At 46.4% G+C, this 16350-nt stretch overlaps 1 protein-coding gene across 2 annotated transcripts; it reads left to right on the top strand.

Moving 5' to 3' along the window:
- The first annotated feature begins 674 nt into the window (after positions 1-674).
- Positions 675-14198, top strand: ism1 (isthmin 1). 2 transcript variants are annotated; one of them, XM_069145011.1, is made up of 6 exons: positions 675-1755; positions 7416-7631; positions 9328-9580; positions 11111-11254; positions 11841-11930; positions 12270-14198. In XM_069145011.1, the coding sequence occupies exons 1-6, from the start codon at positions 1618-1620 to the stop codon at positions 12785-12787; spliced, it is 1359 nt and encodes a 452-aa protein (XP_069001112.1). In that variant the 5' UTR covers positions 675-1617; the 3' UTR covers positions 12788-14198. The 2 variants fall into 2 exon arrangements, with proteins under 2 accessions (XP_069001112.1, XP_069001110.1); XM_069145009.1 differs by having other exon boundaries at positions 7413-7631.
- Positions 14199-16350: the final 2152 nt, after the last annotated feature.

Raw genomic sequence — 16350 nt, 5'->3', positions numbered from 1 at the left:
ACACTGACAAATGATGACACCGCCAGGTAATGTCAGTCTTCATCAGCAACATTAGTGTTCCACTTGTGCGTAAAGTTCAAAGGTGGCAAACGACACGGAATGCGCGCCCTGCAGGATCAGTGATCTTGTCACCCACGCTGGAGCGCCAGCACCCCTGCTCGGTGCATAATTTGACACAGCGGCCTGTCCTTTGAAGCGGACAATAAAAAGTCTCACACGGGGCTAATCACATTACGCACCATTTGTCTTGCTTAAGTGAAGTGTTACGGCACCTGCCGTCGGAGCCACAGACTGAGACAAGGCTGCTGCTGTACACATGTCAACATGAGAGGCGGGACCTCCTGTAAAGCCACCTTCGGGTGTCTTCCTCCGCGGTGCGACGCGCTGGTGTGCCCAAGTGCGCCTCCGGGGACCACCGAGGATACTTTCAGTGGATCAGGCAGGGAGTCCTCATTGTGCCTCAAGAGGTGTTTTTCAATAGTATATTGTGTGGGGATTAATTAAACAGCATGTGTATCAGTAATGTAAATTCAAATGGGGAGAATTCATGAAAGCTTGCTGAATTTCTAATTTACATTTATAGTTTTTAAAATATACATTTCTGTCATTTTAAGAATATGACCAGAAATCACCATTGTTCCTTGTTTGCAGTGGAGTGGAGCACGTGTGCTTTCGTGGTGTTGCTCTTCTCATCTTCCTCATGAGAGTTTGACGTTAAAACCGGACGCACCTCAGTTTGGCGAGGGCTGGTTCAGAGGGACGAAAGAGTTAACCAGGGGGAGGGCGCCTGCACGGGGGCGTTTGGTATAAAACCACCTCAAGAGCGCACAACAAGAACAGCGTGAGTCTCAGTGGAGCCGTAGTTTGATATGGTTTGACCTGTTTCCTTCTGTAGGTCTCGTCAGAGACGCACGCCTACCAGAGTATTTATTTCTGTGGGCCCACAATCCACAGCAATGGATGAAAACTGTTTTTGAAGCAGACAGAAGTCCGCCGTGAAGTCTGAACTGGGAAGATCTCTCTTTCAACTACCTGTACGTTTTCTCCAGAGGTGGTCTCGCGTGGATAACGCAGAATGCGGACAGATCAAGAAAAAGCGGATGAAGTGGAAGTGAGGAAAAGTGTAGCATGAGGCCGATAATGCGGCGGGGACACCACGGGGCAACAGGGCTGCAAGTTTCCTGAGCTTGGAGATTTGACGAGGGCGCAACAAGAGCGGAAAGTGTTAATGCTGCACGCTGGATCAGCCCGGCAGTGTTCAGCACGTTAATATCGGCACATCAGCGTTGACTCTTGTGACATTTGGCTGAATTCAAACTTTACGAACAATCAGTAAAAGAAGATAAATCTTGATTTAGGACAGCAACACCGTTTAAAAAGAGAGAACAAAAACCCAATTAAAATTGAACTACATCACTTTTCCAAACTATTCGTCTCCCCCCCTCTCCGATCCGTTTCCCTTCGTTTTTTGCAATTCTGATTCCCGAAGTGGCTCCCAAGTGGTGTTGCGGCTCCTCGTCCCCGGCGGATCCGGAGATTGGAGTCTCTGCACCGGGAGGAGGCGGAGTCGGAGCTCCGGCCACACCGCAGGCGCCCAAGAGCGGCCGCGTCAAGAGGATGGTGCGACTGGCGGCGGAACTGCTGCTGCTCCTGGGACTTCTTCTCCTTACCTTGCACATTACAGTGCTGCGCGGCAACCCGCTGCCCCAAGGAAATGTAACTCTGAGCCTGGATCAGGACGCTACACTCAGAGAGGTGAGTTTGGAAACGTGTGGTAAGGTGCTTTTCAGAAGGGAGATTTCTTGTGGGGAAATTTGATGCACAATGTGGTCACAGGTGGGTTTGATAAAATGCTCATATGAGCCCAGGTAAAATAAGGCCTCCATTCCCCGGGGGAGGAGGGGGTAGGGGGGGGGGGGGGTCCTGTGAGGAGATTGACATCCACACGGATGAAGTCTCCTAAGAGGTCTCCCCTGGGAATGATGGCCAGCCAGCAGAGGGGTAGGAGATGAGGTAGGGTCAGAGATCAGCCCCCACAGCAGACACACCTCCCTACTGTCCGGGGTTAAATGCTCTGGCTGCAGGCACTGCTCTGTCATCATGGGCTCATCACTGTCATCCAAGCGTTCAATTGATAAGGCAGAGAGGTCAGAGCTGAACCCACTGAAGGTGCCCCCTTTCCTGCAAAGTGTGTTTGGAGAAGAGTCTGGCATCACCCTGACTTCTGCCCCCAATCCAGATCAAGCCTTAAAATGAACTTGTTTGAGTTGATCCTGCATGATACTCAGACGTGCAGGCGAGGCCACTGGAAATGATCTGATGGCTTAAAAGTTTTGGAAATGTAGTCAGGTCTGAATACAGTTTTTAATGACACCTCTCAGGATTGCGGTCCAGTTTAGAGCGTGTGTCTCCGCAAAATTTCGCAAGGGAGACATTTGTCAACATGACACCACTTAAGACAGCTTTAATGGTTTAACTGCCCATTTTAACATCAACATAAAGCACACAGACTCCAGTCGAGCCCCAAATCCTGACCTGGGGGTTAATACGGGTCTGGGATCAACAGGCTTTTTTAGAGAGTGTTAAGCATCCTTCAGCTGCTTTTTGATGTATATTTAGCATGCTACTGAAATACTTTTCTTCTTCCCCCTCGTGATGAATGGGCATTCATGCCCCCTGGAATGGTGTCCCTGTATAAATGCTTTATTCGGGCTCAGGTTAAATGAATGGAAAGAATGTTTCACTTCAACCGAGGATGGTGAAGGTAATTTTTTTTCTTATCTTCTCTATCACTGCCATCACTGCGCACCGACCTGCGTATATGCAACAGCAAGCCTGTCTTTTGTTGGATATTAGGCCATGCAAAGCTGAGGAAATATTCCAGGAATTTATTGAATATTTGTCACGCGGCCAAATGTTGGATGGGATGAGCAGGAGGAGTTGCAGGGAGTTTCTCCTGAGGAATCAAAGTAGAAATACCAAACACATGCCTCAGATCCCAACTTCAACATCCCTTTTGTCGTTAATCCAAATTTACATGGAGAATCTGATTTAAGATGAGCCTTGAATGTTTCTTTTTTTTTTTTTTTTTTGCTCATGAATGCTCTGACTTTGTGCAGATATGCCTCACTAACCCACCACTGAAGACGGTGATGTCATCTTTCAGCAGTGCTTGTCACGGCCCAGGAAGTGTATTGTCACCCCAAGGTGTCATATTTAAAAAGGCATTCACAGAAACACAAACGACAGGATGCAGCTCCGTGCACCTGAAGTGGAGAGAGGAAACTCTTCGGTCTGATGCACATTAGCATCACTGGTCCAAGGAGGGAGATTCACCCACTGTGTGCAAAGTTAGTGATATTGATTAAAAAATTCATATAATGCATCAACTAATACTGTACAAAGTCATGACTCTTGAGGTTATCTGCATCTGTTCTTTTCCAGAGGTCTGTTATGTGTCTCTTCAATTCCATTGGGGTAAATAAACATTTGCGTACCATCCAGTATGAGTTGTGTGACAGGGTAAGGATGATTTTCTCCTCCACCTACGTAAGTGTAGCGCTGAAAAGGATCTGGCACAATGTGGCCTGCCTTCATTTCCTGCCAGCCTCCCCCGGGGGAAGGACCCCCGAGTTGCTCCAAATTGAAAATAGAGTCATGCCCCTTTAAGCAGCCCTCACAAAGTGAAACAGGGGGAAGCGGGAAAAGAAGAAGAGATACTGTGGGGTGGTGGTAGGGAAGGGGGGGGGGGGGGGGGTGCAAGTGTTCATTCATGGCTTGTAGGAGTGGGGGGTGACATCCTGGGAGGCCCCAGATGAACTGAGGACTGGTGTGTCACTTTTTTGATCTCCAAATTAAAGCATGTTGCTGGTTGAGGAGGATCTCAGATGGGTGATGGGGACTGTGGAGCAGCCGGCCATCAAAGGGGAGCGCTGCTGATTTTTAAATCAGTTTCTCTTGTGAACTGTCACAGTCTGGGTTGTACAAGAGAAAAAAAACATCAGGAAACAGCATATTTTCCTCATTAGATTGTGTTTCAAACTCAATGAACGTCATTTAGAAAAGAGAGAGGTGTTTATGTTGATATTATCAGATATCGACAGACTTGACTCTTCTACTAGTTTCCTTTCTGATGCTAAATTCCTTAACCTTCTGATTCCCCTCAAATGTTCTGCTCAAATGTTCTGCTTAAATTCTGAGTAAGACCAAAAATTGAAAGTCAGTAACTTGGATGTATAAAATTTCAGAGCTTGTCCTTCACACGGCTGAGCTCCCAGATGGAAATACAGATTTAGAAAAATGGCAGTGCAGCCTTCGATTTCCTTCTCAGCCAAGTGATGGACTGTTTTCCAATTTACCGACATGTTCAAGGCTTTAATCAACAGCATCATATTTAAGATCATACTCTGTATAAAATAAGATTATTTTTTTTAATCAGCATCTGTTCTGTTGGCACCAAATTGTCTGAGGTTTGACTGTTCAAGGCCTAAAAAATAAAATGTTTAACGTGAAATATTAACTCGAGTGGAAGATTACAAATTCTCTGTTTGAAAAATAATCCCAAAGGTAGTTATATCTTTGTCTATAGTGGGTGATGCTGGCCAACAGATGAGACAAAATGGCTTGTGAATGCAAAGATGTTGGTTTGAATTGACTACTTATTTACTTATCTGAAGTACTCATCTGCTACTACTTTAGATGAGCACTCATCAAAATGCAGCCTCTGGGTGCCCTCAATTGTGTGTGTGTGTGTGTGTGTGTGTGTGTGTGTGTGTGTGTGTGTGTGTGTGTGTGTGTGCGCAATATGGCAATAATATGACTCTGGGGATTGTAACTGGTGGCTACATTGTTTGTTTGTTTTTTAATTTTATGTACACTTTTATGAATGTCTCCGGACTTTACTTACTGGCAACAGACATCCAATAGCAGACTGAACAGATAGAGTTTGTCCATGGTGATAAATGACTGCGTTCAAAGAACCAACACAGCACAGCAGAAACCATCCCTCCATGTTCAGTCATGTGATTTAAACCATTTGAAGACATAACTTGATGAAACTGACTGAGAATATGGTGAGGTGATTATAATGGTGCACTCCGATCCTATCTGCAACATAATATGTGGCTTAAACATTAATCAAGTCACATTAGTGCTGCTAAGCTGCCAATATTTGCCCATAAACTGACAATCTCTCTGTGTTTACACAAAAGCTTTAGCCCCCACTCTGAGTGAGAGCTGCTCCGGGATTATTCAGGATACTTTGAAGTCTGACTTCAAGTAAACGGAAATATGTGTCAGGATTAGATAATCTACCTGCCATGTGTGGTGCAACAGAATATGACTCTGCAGAAGATTCCGACAGAATTAAACTGGATCAACAAGGATTAATTTAAACTGAAAACACTTAGTAGGTGTCATGATGAAAGAACAGTTTGTATATTTTGAAACACAGTTTGTGGCATCTGCTTTCTTTTGATAGACAAACTCGTGAAGAAAGTATTAAATCATAAGTCAGTCACAGTCATTTCTGTGTTTGATCTGTAGTCTGAGCATCTCTGGATGAAAGGTGTGAATGAAAACACCTCAGTCTGAGGACGTCTCCAGTGGATATGAAATGTTTTCAGGCAGCAGATTTAAAAGACTATTTGTATTATTATGATTACCACAGAATGTCAGAACTGAAGAGTAACTCATACCATCTGCGGGTAAATGCTAATATGATCCATAAGGCTATGTGTAAAACACCCACGAGCTCAGTCACTTTATTTACTTTGCTTACAGTTGTGTGTTTGTATTTATGTTGTGATCAAACCTGTGAGCGTCCTGTTGGGGTCGCTCCCTCTGCAGGGCTCGGTTTCAGCCACAGAGTAAAATCTGAAGACCGTGAGCTTGAAAGGCCGGGTTATCACATGGTCATCTCACAGTCCAAGTACTTGTGATAGAACCAAAGAGGGTCCTGTGGTGTTCACATAAAGGGTCTGATGCACAGAACTGCGCTGCTGTTTCTCTACACTCAGCTCTCAGCCACAATTGCTGGGTTGTGGAAATGAGACATATTTTTTTTTATTATTTTATGATTCTGAATATAAGTTCTCATAATTTTTTTTTATAATCCTCCCATTTATGGTAAAAGCTTGTCATCTCCTTTTTATTTGGTGGCTACAGGCACAATTTCAGAACCCTCTACTCATCTTTCTTAAAATCATGGCTGGTTGTATAATCGTTGTAATTATGGCGATAGCTCACATTGAGAAATATGACGTGAAGGTTTTCTCAAATTCTTAGAAATCCATCATATTATCACATTACCTCCCATCTGGTCCCTGGTTGTGGATTCAGAAAAGTAATGCTCAGTGGATATGGAAGTCTCTCTGTGCAGCCGCTGTCCCCTCTGCGGTTAAATACAAGTTACATGTACATTTATAACCCTCCCTCCCTCGCTGCGCAGCTCCATTTGCAGCGCCTCCATTGCCCCCACAGTGCACCTTGGCTGGACACAAACGGCTCCACTGGGGGCTTTTATACCCACCACAATGTGGCTGAGCTGACACTTTGTCTGTGACTGGCCACCGCAAACGTACAGCACTGCTGCCATATTCTCAGGGCTCGGCCCCGGCCACAAAAACACCGGGGAGGAAGAAACGGGACATGAAAAAAAGAAAACAAGGAGCGTGATTGATGGCTCTCTTTGATCTTATTTTCTGCCACCCCAGAATGGATGATTGCCGATTACTTATGGCTGTCTGTCCAATCGAGTAATTGCTCTTTCTGTGCATACGTGATATGGGACATACGCCTCGACTGTCCTTTATTGGATGGATTTACAACACTCCCGTCAGAAGACCAAATGTTTTTCCGTCTACAAGACAGCAGATGTAATTATTTTTGCGATGTTTGCTTAGGTTTCTCCGTTATAGCCGCAGCGCAAGAAACCCATCAGTCTTACGTAGCGCTTTTCTCCCAGCCAGCACCAGGACAAGCTACGTACAGTGCGTCCACATCGTTTTGCTATGGTAAAAGCAGCAGCGTACTCTTGTCAGTTAAAATGGAAAAAATATACAGTGTAGCTGTGACACCGGCTCTAGATGTGTATTTTGGTGGAAGCAAACGGATGCACAGAGCGCAGCGGGATGGTTGTTCCGCTATTTCAGTGGCTCCTTCTTTCTGGGCTCTTAGCAGTACAGAGTTCGGCGTCCACGGGATTCATGACAGAGGTCACGGCCACATGAACCTCTGTCAACATGAGCGATCAATCTGACGCCGCTGAGTGTGCAGATTCCCTAAATGCCAAGTGATATTGAAGGGCTTTTGGTTTTATCATTCACACAGAAGGGAATTAAATCATCTTTATAATTGTGAAAATAATGAATGCACAAACATATAATTAACATAACACTTCTTTCTCTCCTCAGCAGAACAACATAAATGCAAAAAGCAGCTCTTCTGCCCATCTGGCTGCTGAGGACCGGAGGTCTGGTCCCGAACACCGGCTAGCCCATCGGCCCGCGACCCTCCCCTGGGCTCAAGGCAGCAATGTACACCGGGACGGCCCCGGAGCCTTCCTCCTAGATCTGCACAACTTCCCCGACCTCTCCAAAGCTGACATCAACGGACAGAATCCTAACATACAGGTGATCTGTGTGTCTCTGCGCACCTGCCAGTGTACTTTGGTGCTTTTACTCACTTTAAGACATGGCTACTCAAGCACAGAGGACAGGAAGAGCAAACAGGAAGAAGGAGAATAGTGTGGTGCACATCACTAGCCCCTTTTTCTCCACCCCCCCACCCCCTCCCCCTTTTCACACTTCCTACCGCGTAGTAAAGCTTAAGATAGACACTGAAGCCTCGCGTCAATCATAATGACGGCTGAAAGGCAGACGCTAACCAGCAAAGCCTCACGACTAACCCATGTGCAGGACGACAGACGGCAGCTTATGTAAATGTGTGGCAAGACCTTGCTCGTAAGTCCCTCGGTGATGCAGATGGTTGAGTAACCGCTGCCATGTTTAAATCATTCTCCTGTCTAATCCAGCTAGGGGGTCCTTCCATTTGTGAGGGCATCACTGTGCTAAATCCGAGCACGAACAAAGTGTATTAACATCTCAAGATGTGGGAAGAGAGCAGAGCAACCAATTGAGGAAGGGCGTGAGGCTGTGGGAGAAGGGGAGCGGGGGTGGGAGGGGGGTGTCTTTGATCCTGGGATTCATCTGGCTTTCATGGTCTGGAGGAGGCTGAGTAGCCCTTTGAACTTTGTGTTTAGGTGGAGAGAGCCCGAGAGGTGGGAGGGTGACTGTGGGGCAGGGGTGGTGTTCCCCCCCTCATCTGGGAGGCACATGTGTTAGGACAGAGAGGGGGAGGGGGTGATATTGTGTGTTAGGGGTATCAGAAAGTGCCACCTTAATGAACCCATTGGACCCATTCTGTTTAAAAGCACATGAATATATAAAGATCGGAGAGGTGCGATCAAAAAGCTTCAAGACCGTTTCTGCTGCACACAAATGTGGCAGAGCACAGTCACGTGCACGGAGCAGGGGGAAGCAATAACCCTCATGGGTAAGTCTTCCAAGTAACGTCCTTCGATCAACATCAGCTTCAGAGTTTCTGGGGTTTTCTGTTTTTTTGTTTACCCCTGGTATGGTACATTTGCAATTTCGCCTTGGACCCGAAACCTGAGCAGAGAACGCACATCAAAGTTTGTGTCAAATCTTTTGGGGAACAGTAAGAACTCTCAGGCAGCCAAATCCAGTGAGAAGAGTTGTTGGAGAACCGAAATGCCACAGTTCAGCTCGGTTGTGCTTAATGGTTTTCCTCAGACTCCTCAAAACGTCACAGTAGAATTGGGTGTTGACAGTCTGATCATGGGGGATGAATTCACAGTGCAAAACCCTGCCAATGTCAAAGAAAACCCACCCGGTTGTTCTCCTGACCTGAAGCGCCTTCTTCGGTGTTGGACAGCGATGTTCCGCCCCTCTTGATTTGCAAATGTCACTCGAAACACCTCGCCAGGCTTATTGCTTCATTGGTGAAGGCTTTTGGAAACATTTTAAGGGTTTGTTGCTGATTTTCTGAGTTTAACACAAACATTTGCCGTGTGCTCTCTGCTCAAGTCCGTAGTGACACAGTGGTCAAAAAAAAATCGAGTGTAACTCAGGTGCTGATGTTGATGGAGTGACGAAACTTAGAATACAAACTCACGGGTGTTATAGCTTCTTCATGCTCCGTGCACAGTGCTGTGTTCATACGTGCGCAACAGGAGCAGTTTCAGGAACTTTTTGTCCCACCTCAAATTTAAACAATATCAACTATTGTCTTCTGTTCTTTCAATAGGTGACCATTGAAGTAGTGGATGGACTAGAGGGTCACGAGCCAGAAAAAGGTCTCCGTAAGGAAAGCAAGCCCAACTGGGCTTCCCCTAACTGGAGAAACTGGTGGCCTCACACTTCTTCATCGTCCTCGTCCTCGTCCACTCATCAAACAGAGGAGCATGATCGCTCCTACGGGAACAACAGGGAGGACAGCAACTTCCTCAGGCCACCAGCAGACTGGGACAGGAGGGGAAGCAAACCTCAAACTGAATATGGTGAGTGTGTGTGTGTGTGTGTGTGTGTGTGTGGGAGGAAACGACTGCGCGTTGCGGAATATTTAACTGGGTCCTTACTCGAGCACCGGTCCCCAGTGTTTCCACAGATGGCCGTAGTCTGATGTGGAATCTGTAATTTGCAGATTTGCTGATTTAAGCTGTCACCATAATAAGTGCAGTCATCCCAGGCGAGCCTTCGGGAGCCCGATTGAACCCTTTAACACTCTTTTATGAGACGGATTCCTCTGTGTTGTGGAGCTCGCTACGTGACACAGTTTAAACGCCTCGCTTCATCAAAGTTCAGTCACAGGAACGGGGCCGGGAGCTCTTGCGAGGCTTCCACACCGTTCTCACAACGCTCTTCAAAAGTCACCCCGCAGATAAATCTGCAGTGAAAGAATTTACGCTCGCTGTCATACAGTGTGCGTCCGGCCCGTGTTGTAGCATGCCCAAACCAACATGGTTGAACAGGAATGCGTGTGCTGTGGAAAATAACATTTTATCCACTTTTTTTTTTGTAAAACCGGAGCCCGTGCTTAATGTCTCTGGCTTATCACTGTGGTCAGCTCTCATTCATCCTTCATTTCATACCGCACTAATAGACAAGGAAACATTTTTATCATCATTACTGTCTTGGTTTTAAACGTAATAATCATAACTGTGGATGACTAACAAGGGTCATCCATCACAGGCCACTGATAGAACACTCAGTTGTCCCATCTGTGGTCTGAGCACAGGTCATTATCAAGTTCCTCTAAACTCGGGAGTCCTGCCACCAGATGAGTATCTTGCTTTAGAAAGGGGGAGGGCAGGAAAGCTAGATGCCTATCTGGCCTGTATTTCTACAAAACGCTGGTAACCAGGGGCAGATGGCAGCGGGGGGTGTATAGGAAGGTCTGGATCCCGGCCAGAAATGCTTCCATCCCAAAATGCCCACATTAATTCTTCTCATTGATGGAGTGCTGCTTTCAAGATGTGTGTGCATGCGTGCGGTATAGTGATGCCGGAGTGAGGTGGTCGACGAGCCTTGGTGTAACTGTTTCCATGTATACACATTACAGTCATGTACTCAATGATAATTGGAGTTAAAGAGGATTTCTTGCCATTTCACTTCCCATTTTCGAAGTGATGAATCACGGATATACAACAGCAGAGCTGGAGACGCTCAGGCAGCGCGGGAATATTCCCTCGTCGTAAATTGCCTCCCGGATCCCATGTAGCTCACATACTGTGCCCTTTGCTTTGGGTTTGTTGGTTCAAAAATTGCATCAGCATGTACAACACAATATACTTTGTGTGTGTGTGTGTGTGTGTGTGTGTGTGTGTGTGTGTGTGTGTGTGTGTGTGTGTGTGTGTAAACAAGCTTACGTGGAATGTGCTTTGAGAAGCAAAGTCAAAGTGAGCTCCCACACTTCCCTTTTCATGTTGTAACCCCGCTTATTATTAGCGATGCATGCTAACAGGCCCTGAAGTTTAGCCTGCGGCCTGAACCAGAGTTAAGGATCTGTGTTTGTTCCCCTCTGATCCCAGACTACATGGACGGAGAGGGGGACTGGAGTAACTGGTCAGCGTGCAGTGTCACTTGTGGAAACGGCAACCAGAAGAGAACCAGGTCATGTGGTTATGCCTGCACAGCCACCGAGTCCAGGACTTGCGATATGCCCAACTGCCCAGGTAAAGTCGATTACAACAACAACAACAACAAATATTCACGTTACCAAGGACATTATTTAATGCAATATCCTGCTAAAGTGTGTAGTACACCCGTCAGTCCACTCCAGGGTACCGTGTCAGACTCACGTTTTGCCTCATCAAGGCGTGAAATTTACAAGCCTGTATGACCGGGGTTGAAAAGGGAGGTCATGTGACTGAGGTCACGTGACGAGGTCCAAAAGCGGTAAGGTCCGAGCGGGGGAGGAAGGTTGCGGGTTGTTGGATGTATTAAACACAGGACTTTTACCCGGCGTAGACCAGGGTTCGAGTCCGCGAGAAAGCAACATGGATTATTTGAAAGAAATCTTTTTTTTTTCCTGAACCTAAGGAAATTAATTTTTGGTGGCTCGGCCTCCTTTTCATGCTCAAACAAAGGAAAACACTGACCAAGTATTGCGTGGTAGACCAACAGGTGTATTGCACACTTTGCAGCGATACCGTGTTGCATTATTAATGCTTATTCGAGGACAGTTTGTAAATCCATGCGTTGGTGGAGTGGTCTTTCATCTTTTGATCCACCTTTCTCTGTGCACACATCTCTCTAAAGGTATCGAAGATGCCTTCAAGACGGCAGCTACTGAAGTGAGCCTGTTAGCTGGAACAGATGAGTTCAATGCCACGGAGCTCTTTGGTGTTGGTAAGACTTTGTCTGCTGTGGTCTTCCTCCAGACTATCCCTCACTCAGATGTTCTCACTATCAAAGGCAGCTCATCCATCTGGCAGCAGCGCTCCTGCACACACTTAGCATTCCTCATGCTCGCGCTGCGCTCCATCACTGTGCTGAGATGGAAATGTGCAGCAAGGCAGGAAGAGCACAGTACGCCCTCTCTTTGTCTGTCTGTTTCTGATCAACTCCGCGAAAACACACCTTCAATTTAAACGTGACACTTTCTCTCGCACTTGTGGTTTCACCTTCTAAGGTTTGAGTGTTAAAAAGGAGGCGTAGTTTCTCAAGTCGCGTTTTCATTTCTTGCAGACACGGACAGCTGCGAGCGATGGATGAACTGCAAGAGCGATTTCTTGAAGAAGTACATGACGAAGGTGGCGAACGACCTTCCCAGCTGCCCTTGCTCTTACCCGACCGAGGTGGCGTACAGCACGGCAGACGTACACGACGCTCCCACACGTCGAGACTTCCGCTGGAAAGACGCCAGCGGGCCCAAAGAGAAGCTGGAGATCTACAAGCCCACGGCCCGGTACTGCATCCGCTCCATGCTGACCCTGGAGTCCACCACGCTGGCCGCGCAGCACTGCTGCTACGACGACAGCATGAAGCTCATCGCCCGCGGCAAAGGGGCCGGCACGCCCAACCTCATCAGCACCGAGTTCTCGGCCGACCTGCACTACAAGGTAGACATCCTGCCCTGGATCATCTGCAAGGGAGACTGGAGCCGCTACAACCAGGCCAGGCCGCCCAACAACGGGCAGAATTGTCCGGACAACCCTCAAGACGAGGACTACTACAAACAGTTTGAAGAAGCAAGGGAATTCTAGTCGGCTGTAGAGTGAAAGGAAAACACACACACACACACACACACACACGGTTTAAATATTCAGCTAAACCTAAAAAAAAAAAATGGCACTGAAACTGTTTTCATTCAGTTTTTGGTAAAATAACACACAAACCTTTAGGCTCTGAGGAAAAACTTACTGCTCTTTTGAACCAAGAGGAATAAAAATCCAACAGAGTCCGAACCTTTCTCGACTTCGCCAAAACACATAAAACATCATGTGTTCATACATCATAGACCTCTGAAATTTTGCCAGTAACTTTCTTGCCAATTGTAACTCTGTCAGATTTGGTCACTAAAGGGAGAACTGACTTCATCTTCTTAAAAGGGAAAATGTCATTATTGTACAAATGTCCATTTAGATTGTCGTCTCCGTAGATTCTTTATGTTTGGTGAATCTGAGAGGCCTGTGGTAGCAGAATAAGGAGATCCCTCAGGAATGTGTTTTTTTTGGGGTGCAGGGGACAGAAAACATCCAACTTTCCTTCATTTTTTTTTTTTAATCACAATATCCAGGTGTTCATGTAAACTTGAGTATGTTTATTTAGCATGCGCATTTTTTTTTTTTTTTTTTAATTTCCATGAATTTAAACCTGTAATTTAACTGTGTCCCTTGTGTCTCCGTGGCAGATCTTCATTGTAAAAAGCCTGCATTATTTTTGTAAAGTATTTATTAAGTTGAGTTGGGTGTCTTTGACTGGTTTCGGATTCACGTACCGTGGCTGAACCTGAGATTTCTTTTCTCGTTCATGCTTTGCCATCAATGTGCGTATCCTTGTCTCAAGTTAGGATTAAAACCGTAATAAAGCATCAAGAACGTGTGAATTCAGCTGTACGGAAAGATGTTTGAGATATAAAGCTATAAATAATTTTTTTTTGAAGTCTGAGAATGCGTTAGATGTCAGAAAAAAACAAATCTCTCTTTGTGTGATCTTTACTAAAAAAAAAAAAAATGTCTCATCAGCTGCTGTTTGTTTTCTCTGCTGCCGTCTGAAGAAAAATTCATCCGCAGGTGAAGAAAAAAGCATCTTGTCAATTAAAACTCCTCCGACGGACTTAAGCCAGTGCACAAGACTTCCATTAGTTCCATCCAGTGTGGCTGTCAGGCCCGGGCCTTTTGATGGGATTGTGATATTTCTTCAGAGGGCGAGGAGAGTAAGGTTCCCCCTTGAAAGCAACTCAAAATTCTTTGTCTTTGGCATGCATCCTCACATTCCCGAGTAATTTCTCAGTGTACACACACCGCACATACACTCCTGGTGCTGCATGTCCGTGCAGCCGGGACCTCTGACCACCCCCCCACCCCACCCCCCTCCGCTGAGTGCTGCAGTCATTGTCACACAGAGAAAGCCATTCACGGTGCCCTCATTCCTGCAGTCCTGTGTGCGGCACAGCCGGCCGGGCTTGTCTTTATAATGCAGCAGGCCTCAGCACGTCCCACGCCCCGCAGGCGCTACGTGCAACCACCTAGTTGTTTCAGTGTTCGTAAGAAAATATCCTCCGCACTCATCTCTGCACCCATTTATCCCAAACGCGGCCTTTTATCAGTAAAAAATGCCCCCTGTAAATTATACAGGCACATCCTTTGAACATGTGGATCTCCTCCTCCCTCTGTGCTATCAGACCCAGCGTGTAAAGCTCTCTTTTTAAGCCTCTCCTGAGTTAAAGCACGGTTAAAGGCTGAGATTACCGGCGTGGAACATTGTCTTAGCAGAGCGTCTGCTGAACAGGCCGCGGAGATCAAAGCGAGGTGTTCATCTTTATTTTTGAAACATTAGGGCCCGGCTCAAATTGATGACATACCTCCATCCACCACCACCACCGCCCGCCGACCCAGTACCTCTTTTCTCCAGACAGGCTCCACGTGTCTTGAGCGCAGGCAATTACTCATGCACCCTCCTCATTTTTCCTCTCTGGTTTTGTCTCCCCTTCAAACGCGAGCACAGTTTGCACCGTGGTCCCCGTGTCAGGGTGCCACAATACAGATGCAAGAATTAAGAGTCTGAGTTGGTGTTAAAATGGACAACAAGATGAAACTGTCGAGCAGCCAGCGCAGAGACAACTTGTTGACTGGGGCGTCAGTGAGGCCTCGCTTTTGTGTTGCTATTTCTAGGACTCTACTCTGGTATGATTCAAAGGACGCAAAGCACCATATTAGTGGTATATTGTCAAGGATCCGAAAGGGCTCATTAAACATCACCAAGATATGATTGTTGGTATTTTGCCTCTATTTTTGTTATGAGAAGGAAATGATGTCCAATATACTTAAAACTGTTTTAGACCGAGTCTGACGAGCTCTAAAACGCAGGGATTTTTCAGTGGATCTCCACACATGAACTAACTGTGGGAACAAGAAAACAAATGGAGCTAAAAAAGAAGAACAAAGCAGTGGAAACTTGGATGTGTTTGTAATAAATTAAGAGAGTTTAGGTGTTCTGCTGCTGAGAAATAGCTCACATTTAAACAAGTTCAGGTGGTTTGTTGGCCGTGCCGGAGCTCCGGTAGGTGAATAAGCAGAGTGCGTGGAGGCAATCAGGCATCTCTTTGTTTTGTGGTGTGGTGCAGATGTGGCGGATCCATTTTTAGTCTCTCTCCCTCACTTTCTTTCATTCGCTGCCTCGCTCGGCTGCTTTATGGGTGGTGTAGCACAATGCAGGAAGTGTCTGGGCCGCAATACTGCAGGGCCCTAACTGCACGGCAAACCTAATTAAAAGGTTTCTCTTTCGTCTTCTGATCTTCGAATAGCTGACCTGGGCCAGGAGTTTGCTTATCTAGCACCCACCCAGCTCCCACCCTTCACCCACAATGCCCTGCTGCCAAAACAGGGGCCGCTGCCGCAGTGCCTGCCGTAGAGCTGGCAGAGGAGTGGGTCGTGGGGTGGGGGGGGGAGGGGGGGGTGTAAATGTGTCTCCAGTGTACAGCTGAACAAACAGGTCAAGTAGATGTGGAACACCTGATAGGGCACAGGACCTTACTCACCCCTGCTGCCAGGACATTGCTGAGATGCTGCAGTGATCTGCAAGGTCGAGGTTCAAGGTTATCTTCATCGTCCCACCAGGGGAAATTTGTTTTACAGCCAGCGTTCATATAAAAACAGAACACAGAAGTAGAGCTGGGAGATGTAAGTTCACACCAAAATGTAAATCTGTGTTTTATCCGAAAGAAACTGGACTTCTTTTGGTTTCTTGAAGACGTTTCAACTCTCATCCAAAAGGATTCTTCAGTTCTGACAAAGTGGAGGGAAGGCAAAGAAGAAGCCTTTCGGATGAGGCGAAATGTCTTCAAGAAACAAAAAGAAGTCCAGTTTACGCAGATAGATAAGCGGAAACCAAGCAGAAACACAAAAAGGTTTAACAGATTCAATGAAACGTCTATCGATGACAGAATAGAGACAAAGCACATACCGCAATCGGACGACTTGCTTCATTCGGACCTGCAGTATAATATCAGCATGCAGTTATTGGCATGAGTGGCACCTGACTCAGGCTCATGTGCTCTGTTCACAGAAATAATATTCATTTAAGTTCACCACGCACAAACTGTGCA

This window comes from Embiotoca jacksoni, unplaced genomic scaffold, assembly GCF_022577435.1.
Source record: "Embiotoca jacksoni isolate LCO1_2020_lvr unplaced genomic scaffold, fEmbJac1.0.p SCAF_12, whole genome shotgun sequence".
Taxonomy (NCBI): Eukaryota; Metazoa; Chordata; class Actinopteri; family Embiotocidae; genus Embiotoca; species Embiotoca jacksoni.
Note: the sequence above shows the minus strand (reverse complement) of the source record. Positions and strands in the feature narration are given on the sequence as shown.